Here is a 15,013-nt window from a genome sequence, read left to right as displayed (position 1 = left end):
ATTGAAGCAATATGTTTTGAATAAAATATAAATTAAATATATGGTGTTTTCTTATCGACTACCTATTCTTTTGGTATTATTTGTTTACCCAAATTGTTTACCCAAATCAACAAAAGTTATTCAAAAACCAGAACTAAACTAATAACTGAATGTATACCATTTAAGAAAATAGTTTATTACCTAAAAGCATGCAAGTATTAATTGTATATAGTTTTAGATTAATCAAATATTCTACAGATACTATTTTTTTTATTCTCTTAACATTATCATATAAGTTAACCATCCAAAATCATGAAACTAATCTTTTTTTTAACGCTGGATAATTATGTTATTACAACTATGTGAAATATTACAGACGATTCTACATCCGACAATATTACAACTATGTGAAATATTACAGACGATTCTACATCCGACAATTCTACCTCCCGTATGAGGATTCACGCCTGACTGCATCACCTGAGCCGCCCTATGGGATCCATACTTGACGGTACTCCTTGCGCCATGCTGTAGATCTCTTGTAAGCATTAATGAACTCTTGGTCAAACCACTAGACCAAAGGGCTTCCACAACTACACATGCTATTTATAAATCAAATTAATAGAAAATTTTATTTGAAATATTATAAATTATTCAAATTATCCGATATTTAATTTGAGAAACTCAAGCTGTCTTAATTTTTTTCTAAAACCCGATTTATCCAAAACAAATTGAAACAGAACCGAAACATAAATTCCATGTTCTATGAGATTTTATTTGTGCCTTGATATTTTTTTTGATAAATCATACATGAAAAAAGCTTCTCTCTCTTCTTCGTTCTCTCATTATCATCTTTCACAGAGATAGAGATAAGATGAACTTTTTCCTTTTCGCCGGTTTGTTTCCGGCGCCTTCCAACCGGTTTCGGGTTCTCCTACCGGTCCCTGCTTCTGGAGACGCGTCTTCTCTTGGTGGTCTGTCGGCTCTGCCTCCGGCATCCTCGCCTTCTCTTGCGGTGATGAACGTCCGGCTTTTGTCTCCGCGTCACTCTTCGTTGGTGTTGACGGCGGCTCTTCACCGGGGTTCTCCCGGTTTCTTTGTTCGGCGCTTCTCTCAGCTTCATCTCTCAACCGTCTCTCCTTTCTCCCCTCCGATCGATCCCTCTTCCCTTGATTAGGGTTGATTCATCTTCAAGCTTATTCTCATCTTTAAAGATGTCTGATATTCATGAAGGTAGATCGGAGGCTGTAGGCTGGATTGAAGATGATTGATTCCAGTTTTGAAGCGTTGATCCGGTATGCGACTTGGTTCGTTGAAAAGATAGCTCTATGTGAGCGATTTTTCATCATCGGCTTCTGCTGTCGGCGGATTCCGTCGTATCACCTCGTTTTCTCCGGAGGAAGCAAGTTGCGCCTCGGCCTGATGCGTGTCCATTGATCGTCGGGCGATCGAATACGTGGTGATGTTGCCACCTTGCCTTTCTTCTACGGTTTTTCTCTTTGGGTTTACGGTCCAGAGTCTTTTGTAAAGTGTTGGTCTTTTTGGACATTTATGTTTTATAGTTTGTTGGGTTTTGTCTTTTTAGTGCTTTGACCCATTAATAAATTCCAGTTGACAAAAAATAAAAAATATATCTTTTTTGATACGGAAGGTAATAATGCGACGCACGTGTTTAGCACGTTTTATTTATAAAGTCTTATGTAGATCAGATCTTGACCGTCCATTTATATAAACTGCAACATACAGATAGATTGGCGAGAGAGAGAAAAAGAGAGCACTGAGGATCGCAGGGAGAAAATGGAGGAAGCAAAGGGACCAGTGAAGCACGTTCTGCTTGCTAAGTTCAAAGACGACGTAACCCAAGAAAAGATCGACGAACTTATCAAAGGTTACGCGAATCTCGTCAATCTCATTGAACCTATGAAAGCTTTCCAATGGTAACTTCTCTGCTTCTGTTTTGATTGTTATTGGTGTACTGTAGATCTAAATTGAATCTTTAGGGATTAATTTTATCATCTATCAATAATATGATTTTAGATAACGTTAAAACCAAACTGAATGAGTCTTGTCTTTACTGATTTTCATTGGTTCTGCCCTTTTTTTTTTGTTTGGGCAACTCATTGGTTTTGTCCTAAAAATTAAATTCATGTAATAAAAATAAAAATAATATTGTAGGGGAAAAGATGTGAGCATAGAGAATCTGCATCATGGTTTCACACATATCTTTGAATCCACATTTGAGAGCAAAGAAGCTGTAGCTGAGTACGTTGGTCATCCTATTCACGTTGAGTTCGCCAACATGTTCCTAGGCAGCTTGGATAAAGTGTTGGTTATAGACTACAAGCCTACCTCTGTTTAGATTCATCATCTTGTGATCAATTTTTTTTTTTAAAATAAAGTATGTTCCTTTTGAGGAATCATGGCCTTTTGTTTGCTTATGTTGTTATAATGTTTCTGCCGATCTCTTTTTTTTTTTTTTTTTGTATCAGACAATGTGTGTTTTCTTTTATGGTGTGATTACTTGTGGTGTGGATTTATCTCTTTTACATATAAGGGGTGATGTTTCGGTGAGATTTCTCTCCCAGACACAACTTACGAGGTAAGGTGAAGCTAGCTAGGTGACCAGTGTGTAATAGCGTTATAGTGACTACTCATTTTCTTCCCAACAAAGGAAAGTTTTCACCGGTCAACTCTTCCTTCCCGTTGGAAAACCCTATTTCTTTACTTGAAAAGGCGTCCTCCACAGAAGCTCTTCATCGAATTTGAACTTCAAGATACAGATCTCACAATACAATCTATCGGTGCAATCTGCTCCCAGTGTTTTGCAACCATAGAACTCATCAACGCTCAACCAACATTTACCCTCGTATAAAGTTTCAACAAAGAAGCTCCCAATCTCAAATTCTCCAAGACAAGCTACCAGAAACCATCTTGGACGTGAGCTCGGAGTCGACACTGTACTCCTCCAGCTACGGTTTTTACGGGAGCTACGGCTACTAAGGAACCTCGAGACTCTCAATTCCCTCACCAAAATGGCACCTAGATTCACGGAAGAAGAGAAAGGAAAACACCAGATGAGTGAAGAACCGTCAAACAGAATCAAGAGGATCAAGGCTCCCTGTCTTAACAATGAAGCGCTAATAAGAGACAATGCACTTACGCTTATTGGACGACTAACCAACCCTCAAGAGCAAAAGATCTGGGCTCTCATTCCGTCGCTACCACGAAAGTGGAACCTTCGTGGTCGCGCTGTTGGCTCAGATCTGGGGAACAGCTGTTTCCAATTTCGCTTTGAGAGAGAAGATGACCTGAGGAGAGTTCTTGACAACAGACCCTATCATTTTGCCTACTGGATGGTCATCCTGCAAAGATGGGAACCTATCATCTCCCCCACCTTCCCATCAATAATCCCGTTCTGGATTAAAATCAAAGGACTTCCGCTGCACTATTGGCATGAAGATATGATCTACAGAGTGGCTCAGGAGCTGGGAACCTTGGAGAACCACGAACTGACAAAAACCACAGCAAGAATCAGAGTTCATATCGACGGTCTAAAGCCACTAATCAAGGAATCCATCGTTGAATTCGACTCTGGAGAAGAGAGTGTTATCACACTTGAGTATGAAAAACTGGAGATGCACTGCTCTGTCTGCGCTTCACTCCTCCACTCATGGAAGAATTGCCCTGAAAAAGCGAGAGAGGACTCTGTTAGAGTTACTACAAGACTTCTAACAGAAGCTAACTACGGGAGCAGGGAAGCAACAAAAGCTTACAAAGAAGTCATGCCTCGACTCCCATCAGAAAATCGCTCCAAGGGTTTTGACCGAAGAACACCAACTGAGGTACAACAAGGAGCTAGGAATCAGGACAATGCAGAACCCACAGACCGCAATTTTCAGGAGAGACTAGACAGACACGGGAGGGCTTTTGGGGTCAGAGTGAGCACTAAACAGACCCGAAACCCCCCTCCTTCTGAGAAGGCAACACAGCAAAGGGATGATTCCACAACCTGGCGCCATAAATCTACATATGAGAAAAGGCAAGAATACTCATCTCCCTCTTACGTAAAAGATAGGGATTTTACCTCAAGAGCCTCTCAACGAAGTCGAGATCTCTTTCCACAAAGAAGCTCGGGACAGTGGCGCCCAATACAGGCGAAGGTACCTACAGCTCCACCTGCTAAAGAACCAGAAGGCCATGAGCCCCCAATGAACATGAATACTCCAAATGGGATGAAACAACAACTCACACATATCAACCAAGCCCCAGCAATGGAGGATGTCATGGAGGAACTACAGGAGGTTACAAGACAGTACCTCAGCTGCGCCGATCCAGTTGAAGCAGCTGCAAGAAGACAACGAGTCATGTATGGGGACGCCAACGGACTCATGGAAGAGACTGCAGCAAGAATCATCTCAGCAGCGTCTCGGGAACAATGGGGGCCTAACCCACCTAGTGAAGGAGATGCTAGTAATCCTAATACACCCCCACCAGCGTGTGAGTACTCAATTCAAGATTGCCTCATCCCGAACCCCTCAATTACCATCAACCCGATAGTTGGTGATGACAAAGAAGAAGATCCCAGACCGGTTCCTCATGACGGTGGCGCTACACAACATAAACCCTTAACACCCTCTGAAAGGAGGAAGGAAAAGGCTCGGAGATTAAAGTCAATAGTTATTAGCCCCACTAATAAATCAGGAGAAACAACAAGAGCAAATCAAGAGCAGCAACCTCAAGAAGCCGAGAAAGAGGAGACACTAAGAGAATTCCAAAACAAGGTCTGAGGAAAGAGCAATCGTAACGCTGTCAGCAGGAACTCCAAAAACAGCCCCAACATCCTGAGAGGAGCAGGTTCAAAGAAAAGAAAAATCTCACTGATGAGAAACTCTCCAGGATCAGGAAGTAGAGATTCAGGGAACATCTCAGGGGAAGGAAACAAGAGAAACAGAAGTCTCACCGATGATGGAGAGCGGTCACTAACAGCGAGTAACCCTCCTATCAACTTGATCCCAGCGATAACTCGAAAGAAGGCGGATTTTCGGGTTCCGCAACCCCAGGCTCCTTAGTCGCACTGAGCTGGAACATTTGCGGGTTGGGGAACCCTGCAACGGTCCAGCGTTTACGGGAGATTCACAAGAGAAACGCTCCCGACATCTACTTCCTCATGGAGACCAAAAACGACCTGGATATGATCAAGAAAACTCTTCATTGGCTCCCCCTTGACAACTACCACGAAGTTCCCCCAAACAGCCCGGGAAGTGGAGGACTATTCCTTACCTGGAAGAATGACATCCAACTCACAGTTAGAGCAAGCAATAAAAATTTCATTGACACGCTAATTACTGAGAAATGCATGACTTTCCAGATGACTTTTGTGTACGGTGAACCAGATCACACAAAGAGGCTGGTGGTTTGGAATGAGCTCTCTACTCTCCACCCACCAACGGGAAAACATTGGCTGTTAACTGGTGATTTTAATGAAATCACGGACAACAGCGAGAAGAAGGGGGGAGCGGAAAGAGCAGAAGGTTCGTTCTGTGCTTTCAGAACCTTCTTGTCTGAAAACGAGCTGTTTGACGTTAAGCATTATGGAAATTTCCTCTCCTGGAGAGGCAAGAGGAATCAACATCTAGTCCAATGCCGCTTAGACAGGTCCATAAGCAACAGCGAATGGATGGATATGTTCCCTTCTTGTAGAAGCCAATACATGAGATATGAGGCATCTGATCATCGCCCTCTCTTGAACTTCCTAGACACACGAAGGAAAAAGGGGTAAAAAATCTTCAGATTTGACCGAAGATTGAAGGACAACAATGAAATAAAACAACTTGTGAAAGAAGTTTGGGAATCAAATACCCACCTGGATGTGGAAGATAAATTATCACTTTGCCGACAGGCAATTTGCAAATGGAGCAGGAAATTCCGGGAGAATAGTAGAAAAAAGATAAAGGAGCTTCGAACTAAACTTGATGAGGCTATGTCAAATCCCGTCTTAGATGATGACCTGATTCACAGAACCAACATGAGCCTATTAGTGGTGTACAAACAAGAAGAGGAGTATTGGAGGCAACGTAGTAGACAACTATGGTTAACGTTGGGTGATGCCAATACTAGATATTTTCACGCCACTACTAAAGCCAGAAAATCAAAGAACCGGATGACAGTCATAGAAAATGAGGCAGCCGTACCTTGGTTTGAGGAAGAACAGATAGCTAAGGCAGTATGCAACTACTATGAGAAGTTATTTGCCTCCACCCAAACAGAAGACCTCCACATTCTCAATGAAGCCCTTCATCCTTGCGTAACCCAACAAGTGAATGAAGGATTAATCAGAGATCCAACTGCGGAGGAGATTAAAGAGGCTACCTTTGCGATCAATCTAGACAAAGCCCCCGGACCTGACGGTTTTTCAGCCAGTTTCTTCCAAGCAAACTGGGAGGTCGTGGGCCCGACTGTCATCAAGGAGGTCCAACATTTTTTCACCACGGGAGCCCTCAGACCCTCACAAAACATAACATACGTGAGATTGATTCCAAAGATAGTGGGAGCAAAGACAGTGGCAAACTACCGCCCTATAGCTCTTTGTAACGTCTTTTTCAAGATTATATCAAAGCTACTGACATTACGGTTAAAACCAGTCCTACAGCATATAATCTCGGAGAATCAATCTGCATTTATTCCGGGGAGAGCCATAGCAGATAATGTTCTTATCACACATGAGGTTCTACAATTCCTAAAGACATCACAAGCGCAAAAACGATGCACTATGGCGGTGAAGACTGATATGTCTAAGGCCTATGACAGATTGGAATGGACTTTCATCACAAGAGTTCTACAACGTCTAGGTTTTCATGAAAAAAGGATAAATCTGATCATGCAATGCGTTTCAACGGTGTCCTATTCCTACCTCATTAATGATTCAGCGCATGGAATGGTGAAGCCTAGAAGAGGAATAAGACAGGGAGACCCGCTCTCCCCGTACCTCTTCATTCTATGCAGCCAAGTATTATCAGGGCTTTGTCAAAAGGCAGAAAGAGACAGTACCTTACAAGGCATCAGGGTAGCAAGAGGCAGTCCAAGAGTGAATCATCTGCTTTTCGCAGATGATACTATGTTTTTCTGCCAAACATCCCCAACTAGCTGCGCCAAACTGAAAAGCATCCTAGGGCTTTATGAACAGGCCTCAGGTCAGCAGATAAACGTTGGCAAATCCTCCATCACTTTCTCCACGAAAGCACCTCCTGAAATAAAGAGAGCAGTTAAAGAAGCATTGGGAATTGAAAAAGAAGGAGGCTCGGGAAAGTATCTGGGCTTACCCGAGCTTTTTGGAAGAAGGAAAAGGGACCTCTTCACAACCATAGTTGACCGGATCAGACAACAGGCCTCAAACCGCTCCACAAGACATCTTTCCAAAGCGGGAAAGTTGACTATGCTGAAGTCAGTGCTCACTGCAATACCCACTTACACCATGTCTTGTTTCGAGTTACCTATCAGCCTGTGTAAAAGAATCCAATCAGTTCTAACTAGATTCTGGTGGAACTCCTCGGATGGCAAAAGAAAAATGTGCTGGATAGCGTGGGATAAGCTAACTAAACCTAAAAACAGAGGGGGTTTAGGTCTCAGAGACATCCAACTCTTCAATCAAACATTACTGGCTAAACAGGCATGGCGCTTACTTACAAACCCAAACTGCTTATTGGCTAGAGTGTTACTAGGCAAGTGCTGCCACAAGAAATCATTCCTAGAGGCCCAACTACCTAAGGTTTGCTCCCATGGCTGGAGAAGTACCCTACATGGGAGAGACCTACTCAAAGGAAACGTTGGCAAAGCTATCAGAAATGGGGTAAAGACAAAGGTTTGGAAAGAATCTTGGATCTCCCTAGACTCTAACCTCAGACCTTTTGGACCTATTCCAGAGAATGCTCTAGACCTAACAGTGGCAGATCTACTTACTACTGATATGAAGTGGAACAGGAAGATAATTGAGGAATTACTACCCCAGGTTGCAAAGGAGATCCAAATGATACAACCAGGTCATGCTCACGCGGAGGACATCTTTGTCTGGCATCCACTCCAATCTGGTACCTACACCACAAGATCGGGTTAATACACAGCTGCCACGGAAACTTTAGCTCCCATTAATCAAAACTTGGAGAGCTTCCAATGGAACAAAGATGTATGGGCTACAAAATACGCACCGAAGATAAAACTGTTCCTCTGGTCTATTGTCCAAGAAGCACTACCACTGGGAGAGCTCCTACAAAAACGAGGCATTAACTCAGAGGCCCTTTGTGTTAGATGCAAGGCAAAGGAAACGGCAATGCACACCTTCTTCTTATGCCTGTTTCCCTAAGAAGTTTGGAATCTAATCCCACTGAAACAAGTAGTTCACCTAGTTACGGACTGCTCCTTCAAACAAGCATTAGTGGAATTTAGGAAAGCAATCTGCCTCCCCCCAACGGGCATTCCAACAGACATACTACCATGGGTTTGTTGGGCTCTTTGGTCTGCTCGCAACATCTACATTTTCGAGAATCGGATCCTCACATCTGTAGAAACAACAACAAAAGCCATTAGCTTAGCTAGAGAATGGAACAGTGCTCAACATCAAACGAAACTACCCAATCAGACACTACCTAGAGAAAGGCGGGCTCAGACAACCAACAATGAGGAAGGCTACATGATTTGTAAATCGGATGCGGCATATGAAAAAAAGGCGAAGCGGGCACGAGTCGCCTGGATCTTCTCAGACACAACCGGTAATTGCATCAATCAGGGGACCACGACCTTCAACTCAATTAGCTCACCACTCATCGCAGAAGCAATTGCCCTCCGAGCTGGTGTTCTTTCCGCAGTGGATCTAGAGTATCCAAAACTCAAAGCATTCTCTGACAACTTAACGCTCATCAGAGCTATCAACAACGACATGCAGGTGAAAGAGATCTTTGGTATTGTCAAAGATATACAACAGATCTCTTCTGTTTTTGTCGAGAAATCTTTCTCTCATGTCTCTCGAGCTCTCAACGGAGAAGCCGATCGACTAGCAAAATTCTCCCTTTCAAACTCCTTTGTTTCAGACCCATTAGTGGGCTAAGTAGGGGCCTGAGGCCTCTTGAACTTCTTTTAATTAATGAAATGCAAGTGTTACAAAAAAAAAAAAAAATACTTGTGGTTTCTTAATTTCTTATATTTTTAATCAATAATGCTAATAGAACAGCAAATAGGGAAGAAAATAGGTTCTTGATTGTGTCTATGTAATATACATGTATAACTGTTTGATGTAATCGCAAGCCCTTTCTTTAATCACATCATGTTGGAGATGACAAGAATAATGCCACAAACATTCTGAAAATCACCCGTGTCCTTCACAATTGAAGGATCAGCTTTGACGTTCGACAAGCCATCTTGACATGTTGTATAACCTTCCATAGCTGCTGAGACCTTGATGTTCAGCCCTGGACCATCTCCTGACGTTAGGCTCGTATTAGCTTCATCGAGACTGCTGATTGTATTCTTGTACTGCTCCACGCACGAGGTGTATCCTTTCTTCAAAGCAGGGTTAGTTTCTTTCGTGGCAAGAGACTGAATCTTCGTCAAAGCTATTGATGCGCTTGTTTGTGCAGAGCCGAGGGTAATCGTTGCAAGCGTTTTAATATCAGCACCTGAAATCTTTGGGTTTGATTTCATGTAGTTTGTGCAGAAGGATGGGTTTTTTGCTTTACCGCAGATTGCTTTTATGTCTGCAGGTTTTGCGTTTGAGGAACCAATCATTACAAAAAACATCAAACAAGATACAAGAACGTTGTTCACCATGTATGTTGTTGCCATCTTTGGTTCTTTTTGGTAAAGTTATTGTCCCTGAGGTTAAATATTTATAGACGCTTGCGATTGATTGCTTCCACTAGAACTATTAATACAATTTCTTGGACAGGATTGTTGTTGTATCTGATTCTTAGTTAAACCACAAGTTCTAAGGAATGATAGAGAAAAAGTTTGCTGTTTTTAGAAATAATGTTGAGATAAGTTATCTGACCACAAGTTCTAATATAAGACATTGCAATTTGACTATGAGTGTATGCATGGCTTTTAGGTTATAACACCAGAGTCAATGACATTTAACAGTTTATTCCATTAAATATATAGAATCAAAACGAGGAGATAAAATCGAAAACATGTTTCTTGTAACGCAAGAAAGGCCATTTTCTTGGATATAAAAGCCATACGTATGGACAAACAAATAAGTGTTGAGTGCATAATGGTTAATTGTCAAGAATATTTCTAGAGTAGTCCATTAAAGTACGTATATACGAGACTAGAATGAAGTTTTGAGTTCGTGTTAATACCGTAAACAACCGCAAAGACCATTACTTGTCGAAGCTTTACAGTTAAGCCACAAAGTTGTGGTGTTGATGGAGCGTTTTACTAAGCAATTCTATTGTCTCAACTAGAAAAAAATCTTCCCTTGGTCCTTGAAGAAGGTTCAACTACAGTTAGTGTGTGTTTCATTCGCATTTATCTGATGTATATTCGATACTGATAGTAATCACCGATAAATACAATCAATACAGATCCTCAATGAAATACAAAGCCATTGCATTCACTCTGATTTTAAGAGTCAAAATAAGATAATAAACTTCAATATGCGTTCAATTTATTACTACCTTTAGGATTGTCCAAAAAAAAAGAGAAGAAAAGATAGAAATATTTGGGATATTCAAAGCAACAGCAGGAGTACTTCGATATGCTTTAGGTATGGGTTCACTCTCGTTTCCTAAACTCTTTTGGGACATTCAAAACAACCCTAAAAACTCGTTTAGCTTTGTCTATTGGTGTCACTTTCGTTTCCTCAACGCTTCTTGCCGAACTGCCCTCCGGTTCATAACTGTTAATTAAAAGCTCACACACAGTTAAAGAGAACCCATACCCGAAACATAATAATATATATATACCTTAAGCAGTGTTTTAAACATGCAGATTTTTCTTAAAAGAGAACAATCTTTGTGTGAGATTTAAGCATTCCGTTTTAAGAACAAAGTATATGAATCTATGAAGCTAAGATGCTGATATTTAATTAGTTTCTCAATAACTACTCTTCTCTATATGCATCCAATGCAATTACAAAGTATTTGAGTAAGATCATTAGAACAAAGAAAAACAAAAATGGAACTTAGTTAATATAATTGACTAACCTTCTTGTAGTTCGTTTCCTTTTGCTTTTGCGCGTACCCTTCCTTAAAATTTGAACCGGGTTTGGAACGTAATTCATGAGATGAGGCCATGATCCATCTATAGCCCCTTCATCATAAACAAGACTTTGTATATTCTTTCCAATAATTGAAATGCTGGTGCACTCTTCTTCACCATCATCATCAGGATCATCCTCATGATCAGGATCATCCTCATTATCAGGATCATCCTCATCATCAGGATCATCCTCATCATCAGGATCATCCTTGCCTGTACTACAACACACTGCCACTTTATGCTCCTCGTCAACCACGAAACTAACAACATTTAACAACACTACGTCCACTACCAAGAACTCGCTCCACGACACCTTTTTGGTGTCAATTGTATTGCTTACCCATATCTTCATCTCTGATGAATACACATGAAGATATTGATGTAACACCGAGAGTTGTTCGTCTCTAACAACTGACAGAACAGCTGTATCGTCATACTTATAATTAATGGAATCTTCAGTACCAACACTCTCATACGGAAGAGGGAGAAGCCCAAATCTCTCTCTAGTGAAATCAAAACTGAGTATGAACTGGTCGTCCTTCTTTTTAGCAACCCAGTAAGTGTTTCCTTTCACAGAGACGCCACGAGCAGATATTTCCCAATCGTGCTCATCAACATCTAAAACCCTCCATGAGTCAGACATGAAGTCATACAGTTCAAACTCAGAAACCGTACGCATCAGTTGCTTGTCGAAATAACGACAATACCTCAAGATCTTGTAGCTATTAACACAAGAAGACTTGCTGCCTTTGTATCCAAGAGCATATTCGAAACAGCCATGTCTTGTTCTAGGTTCGACATACCTAGTTTCACGGTTACTAGGGTTGCAAACCACGAGCATTTGTTTTCCCACCATAGTGCATAGCACTAACCCCTTGCAGTAGAAAATATCATGTATTTGTAAATCATTTGAATCTTGTAAAGATCCAAGTTTACCTCCGAACTCCATCACCGGATCAACGTTGTTATGGACTCCCTGGAGGTTGATGGTTGTTGAAAAAACATTAGTATTCAACAATAAGATGAACTCTCTTCCTGTTCGAGCCAAGTGTTTCTTGGAGAGTAGATCTTGGCGTACAGCGTACCATCTCTTGCAAGTAGTTTGCCATTGTGGTCGAGACTCTTTCGGAACACGGGCGAGTATCTTCTTTTCCTGATCAAATGGAAGGTCGGTTATCATCACCATCTTCTTCTAGTAGTGATTTCTGACCTAATATCTCTCCAGGCAGAAAGTATATAGGAGAAAGGATATAAACTAGGTGAACTTTTGTTTTGTTTTTTTGTTTGAACACCAAAACAAGGGTAACTAAAAGCTGTTTTTCATTGGGCTTCTATTGTATCTTAGTCGTATGATAAGACTTATTCTTGGGTTCACCCAACCAATAGGATTATGTTATTTCATATTCGATATCTTTTAAAAAAGGAAACAAAATATTGTCAAATTATATTGTCTTTTTAAAATTAAAAGGTAAAAAGAAATAAATAAAAAATAGTAATAATTACAAAAAAAATATTTTTAACGTCGTCAGCAAAACATTAAACCCTAAATCCTAATCCTAAACCCTAAATTTTAAACCCTAAACTATTGGGTAAACCCCAAACTCTAGGATAAATCTTAAACTCTAAGATAAATCTTAAACTCTAAATCAAAATCACTAAACACTAAAACACTCAAGGGTTTAGGGTTTAGGATTTAGGGTTTAGAGTTTTAGGGTTTAGTGTTTTTATTTAGAGTTTAGGATTTATCCAAGGGTTTAGGGTTTACCCAAGGGTTTAGAGTTTACCCAAGGGTTTAGGGTTTACCCAAAGGTTTAGGTTTACCCAAAGGGTTTAGGGTTTAGGGTTTAGGGATTAGGATTTAGGGTTTAGGGATTAGGATTTAGGGTTTAGTGTTTTGCTGACGACGTTAAAAATATTTTTTTAATTCTTTTTTCTGTAACTGCTATTTTTTTTTAACTTTTTTATTTTAAAAACATAATATAACTTGATAATATTTTGTTTTCTTTTTTAAAAGATATCAAATTTGAAATAATGAAATCCTATTGGCTGGTGAATCTAGAGGTTCACCCTAGGGGGTGAATCTAGAGGTTCACCCCCTAAGGTGATAATGAGAAATTCTTGGGTTCACCCCCTAGGGTGAACCTCTAGATTTACCAACCAATAGTGTTTGAGTATTTGATATTTGATATCTTTTAGAAAAGAAAACAAAATTGAATTTCCAAATAAGATTATATTCTTAAAATAAAACAATAAAAATACATAAAAAGAGTTACAAAAAATAAATAAATAAATATTGATAAACTTTTAGAAAAATACTAAATCTTATACCTTAAATCCTAAACTCCAAACCCTAAATTATAAACCATAAATCTTGGATAAACCGTAAACCATTGGAAAATTTTAAACCCTAAATTATACATTAAAAACTAAATCTTAATAACACTAAACCCTAAACCCTAATCAATAAACCCTAAACCCTAATCACTAAACCCTAATCACTAAACCCTAAACCCTTGGATAAACCCTGAACCCTTGGATAAATCATAAACTCTAAATCAAAAATATTTAAAATTAAACCCTAGAGTTTATGATTTATCCAATGGTTCAGAGTTTACCCAAGGGTTTAGGGTTTACCCAAGGGTTTAGAGGTTAGTGATTAGGATTTAGGGTTTAGTGTTAGTAAAATTTAGTTTTTAATGTATGATTTAGGGTTTAAGATTTTCCGACGGTTTAGAGTTTATCCAAAGTTTAAGGTTTAACGTTTAGGGTTTAAGGTTTAGGATTTAGGGTATAGGGTTTAGTATTTTGCTGAAGATTTAACAATATTAATTTATGTATTTTTTGTAACTATTTTTATGTATTTTAATTATTTTATTTTAAAAATATAATCTAATTTGGATATTCAATTTTATTTCCTTTTTTAAAAGATATCAAATATCAAATACTCAAACACTATTGGTTGGTGAACCTAGAGGTTCACCCTAGGGGGTGAACCCAAGAATTTCTCTATGATAATTGTTAAAGGTATTTTAGGGAAATGCATATTTTGTGGAAATTTCAAATCTAAATTATATCTTTCTTTTGGAGAAAAGATATCCATCTTAAAATACAAATTTATGGGAGACTAATTTCAAAAGAAATATGCTGAATAAAGTAAGGAATGATTATTTGTGAAACAGTGAATTCTTCTCATCAATTTATTTAGGCGTATTTAGAAAAGGAAAGAAATATTTTTTTATACAAATGGTTTGTTGATAAAAGAATATTTTTTAAAAATTATTTGTTTCTTTTAAAATGTTTTTTTTTTCATTCAACAAAAAGATGAGAATGGGAGGCGAGATAAGTTTAACGGTTGATATTTTCGATGTAGGCGGGAATGGGACTGAATGAACCGTTGGTAACACAAGGGGATTCAACTAGGTTTCTTTTCATGACATCATATCCGAACCCGATCTGAAAAACCCGAACCAAAATCCGAACCGAAGTATCAAAATACCCGAACGAGTATTAAATTAGTAGAGATTGGATATCCGAACCCGAACATATAATATCCAAACCTGAATGAATATTCTAAAATAACCGAACATATGAATACTTGACCCTATATTTCTAGTTTACTTCTCTAATTTAATTTAAAATATTTATACTGGTTAAACACATGGCTCAAAATCAAATAATATACATATAATTATGGACAAAATCATTTATTACTCACTTAAAATACATATTAAGGTCTTATTTCTTACATTAACAAAAGTTGCATCCAAATTTATAAACATACTAGCAT

The 15,013-nt window shown here is 39.2% G+C and overlaps 4 protein-coding genes across 4 annotated transcripts; 2 read left to right on the top strand and 2 right to left on the bottom strand.

Moving 5' to 3' along the window:
• Positions 1-1,694: 1,694 nt before the first annotated feature.
• Positions 1,695-2,552, top strand: LOC106451564 (stress-response A/B barrel domain-containing protein HS1-like). The gene is made up of 2 exons (XM_013893508.3): positions 1,695-1,916; positions 2,155-2,552. Exons 1-2 carry the CDS (start codon positions 1,777-1,779, stop codon positions 2,336-2,338), a joined length of 324 nt encoding a protein of 107 aa, XP_013748962.2. The 5' UTR covers positions 1,695-1,776; the 3' UTR covers positions 2,339-2,552.
• Positions 2,553-4,859: 2,307 nt separating this feature from the next.
• Positions 4,860-9,076, top strand: LOC106453727. Its single transcript, XM_013895943.2, has 4 exons — positions 4,860-4,954; positions 4,996-5,754; positions 5,899-8,063; positions 8,538-9,076. The coding sequence occupies exons 1-4, from the start codon at positions 4,860-4,862 to the stop codon at positions 9,074-9,076; spliced, it is 3,558 nt and encodes a 1,185-aa protein (XP_013751397.2).
• A 57-nt stretch (positions 9,077-9,133) lies between these two features.
• Positions 9,134-9,868, bottom strand: LOC106451563 (pectinesterase inhibitor 2). The gene has a single exon (XM_013893507.3). The coding sequence runs from the start codon at positions 9,808-9,810 to the stop codon at positions 9,286-9,288; it is 525 nt and encodes a 174-aa protein (XP_013748961.1). The 5' UTR covers positions 9,811-9,868; the 3' UTR covers positions 9,134-9,285.
• Positions 9,860-12,572, bottom strand: LOC106453726 (F-box/kelch-repeat protein At3g17530). The gene is made up of 2 exons (XM_013895942.3): positions 11,172-12,572; positions 9,860-10,864 (listed from the first exon to the last, which is right to left on the bottom strand). The coding sequence occupies exons 1-2, from the start codon at positions 12,410-12,412 to the stop codon at positions 10,741-10,743; spliced, it is 1,365 nt and encodes a 454-aa protein (XP_013751396.2). The 5' UTR covers positions 12,413-12,572; the 3' UTR covers positions 9,860-10,740.
• Positions 12,573-15,013: the final 2,441 nt, after the last annotated feature.

The sequence above is a fragment of the Brassica napus genome, chromosome C1 (genome assembly GCF_020379485.1).
Source record: "Brassica napus cultivar Da-Ae chromosome C1, Da-Ae, whole genome shotgun sequence".
Lineage (NCBI taxonomy): Eukaryota > Viridiplantae > Streptophyta > Magnoliopsida > Brassicales > Brassicaceae > Brassica > Brassica napus.
Note: the sequence above shows the minus strand (reverse complement) of the source record. Positions and strands in the feature narration are given on the sequence as shown.

Excerpts from the sequence above, each read along its gene's own strand:
- LOC106451564 (XM_013893508.3), top strand. The coding sequence starts at position 1,777 with ATGGAGGAAGCAAAGGGACCAGTGAAGCACGTTCTGCTTGCTAAGTTC. Across the intron at positions 1,917-2,154 it reads CCTATGAAAGCTTTCCAATG|GGGAAAAGATGTGAGCATAG; the intron begins GTAACTTCTCTG and ends ATAATATTGTAG.
- LOC106453727 (XM_013895943.2), top strand. The coding sequence starts at position 4,860 with ATGAGAAACTCTCCAGGATCAGGAAGTAGAGATTCAGGGAACATCTCA. Across the intron at positions 4,955-4,995 it reads CTCACCGATGATGGAGAGCG|CGATAACTCGAAAGAAGGCG; the intron begins GTCACTAACAGC and ends ACTTGATCCCAG. Across the intron at positions 8,064-8,537 it reads CTGGCATCCACTCCAATCTG|AAACAACAACAAAAGCCATT; the intron begins GTACCTACACCA and ends TCACATCTGTAG.
- LOC106451563 (XM_013893507.3), bottom strand. The coding sequence starts at position 9,810 with ATGGCAACAACATACATGGTGAACAACGTTCTTGTATCTTGTTTGATG.
- LOC106453726 (XM_013895942.3), bottom strand. The coding sequence starts at position 12,412 with ATGGTGATGATAACCGACCTTCCATTTGATCAGGAAAAGAAGATACTC. Across the intron at positions 10,865-11,171 it reads AGGAAACGAACTACAAGAAG|TTATGAACCGGAGGGCAGTT; the intron begins GTTAGTCAATTA and ends TTTAATTAACAG.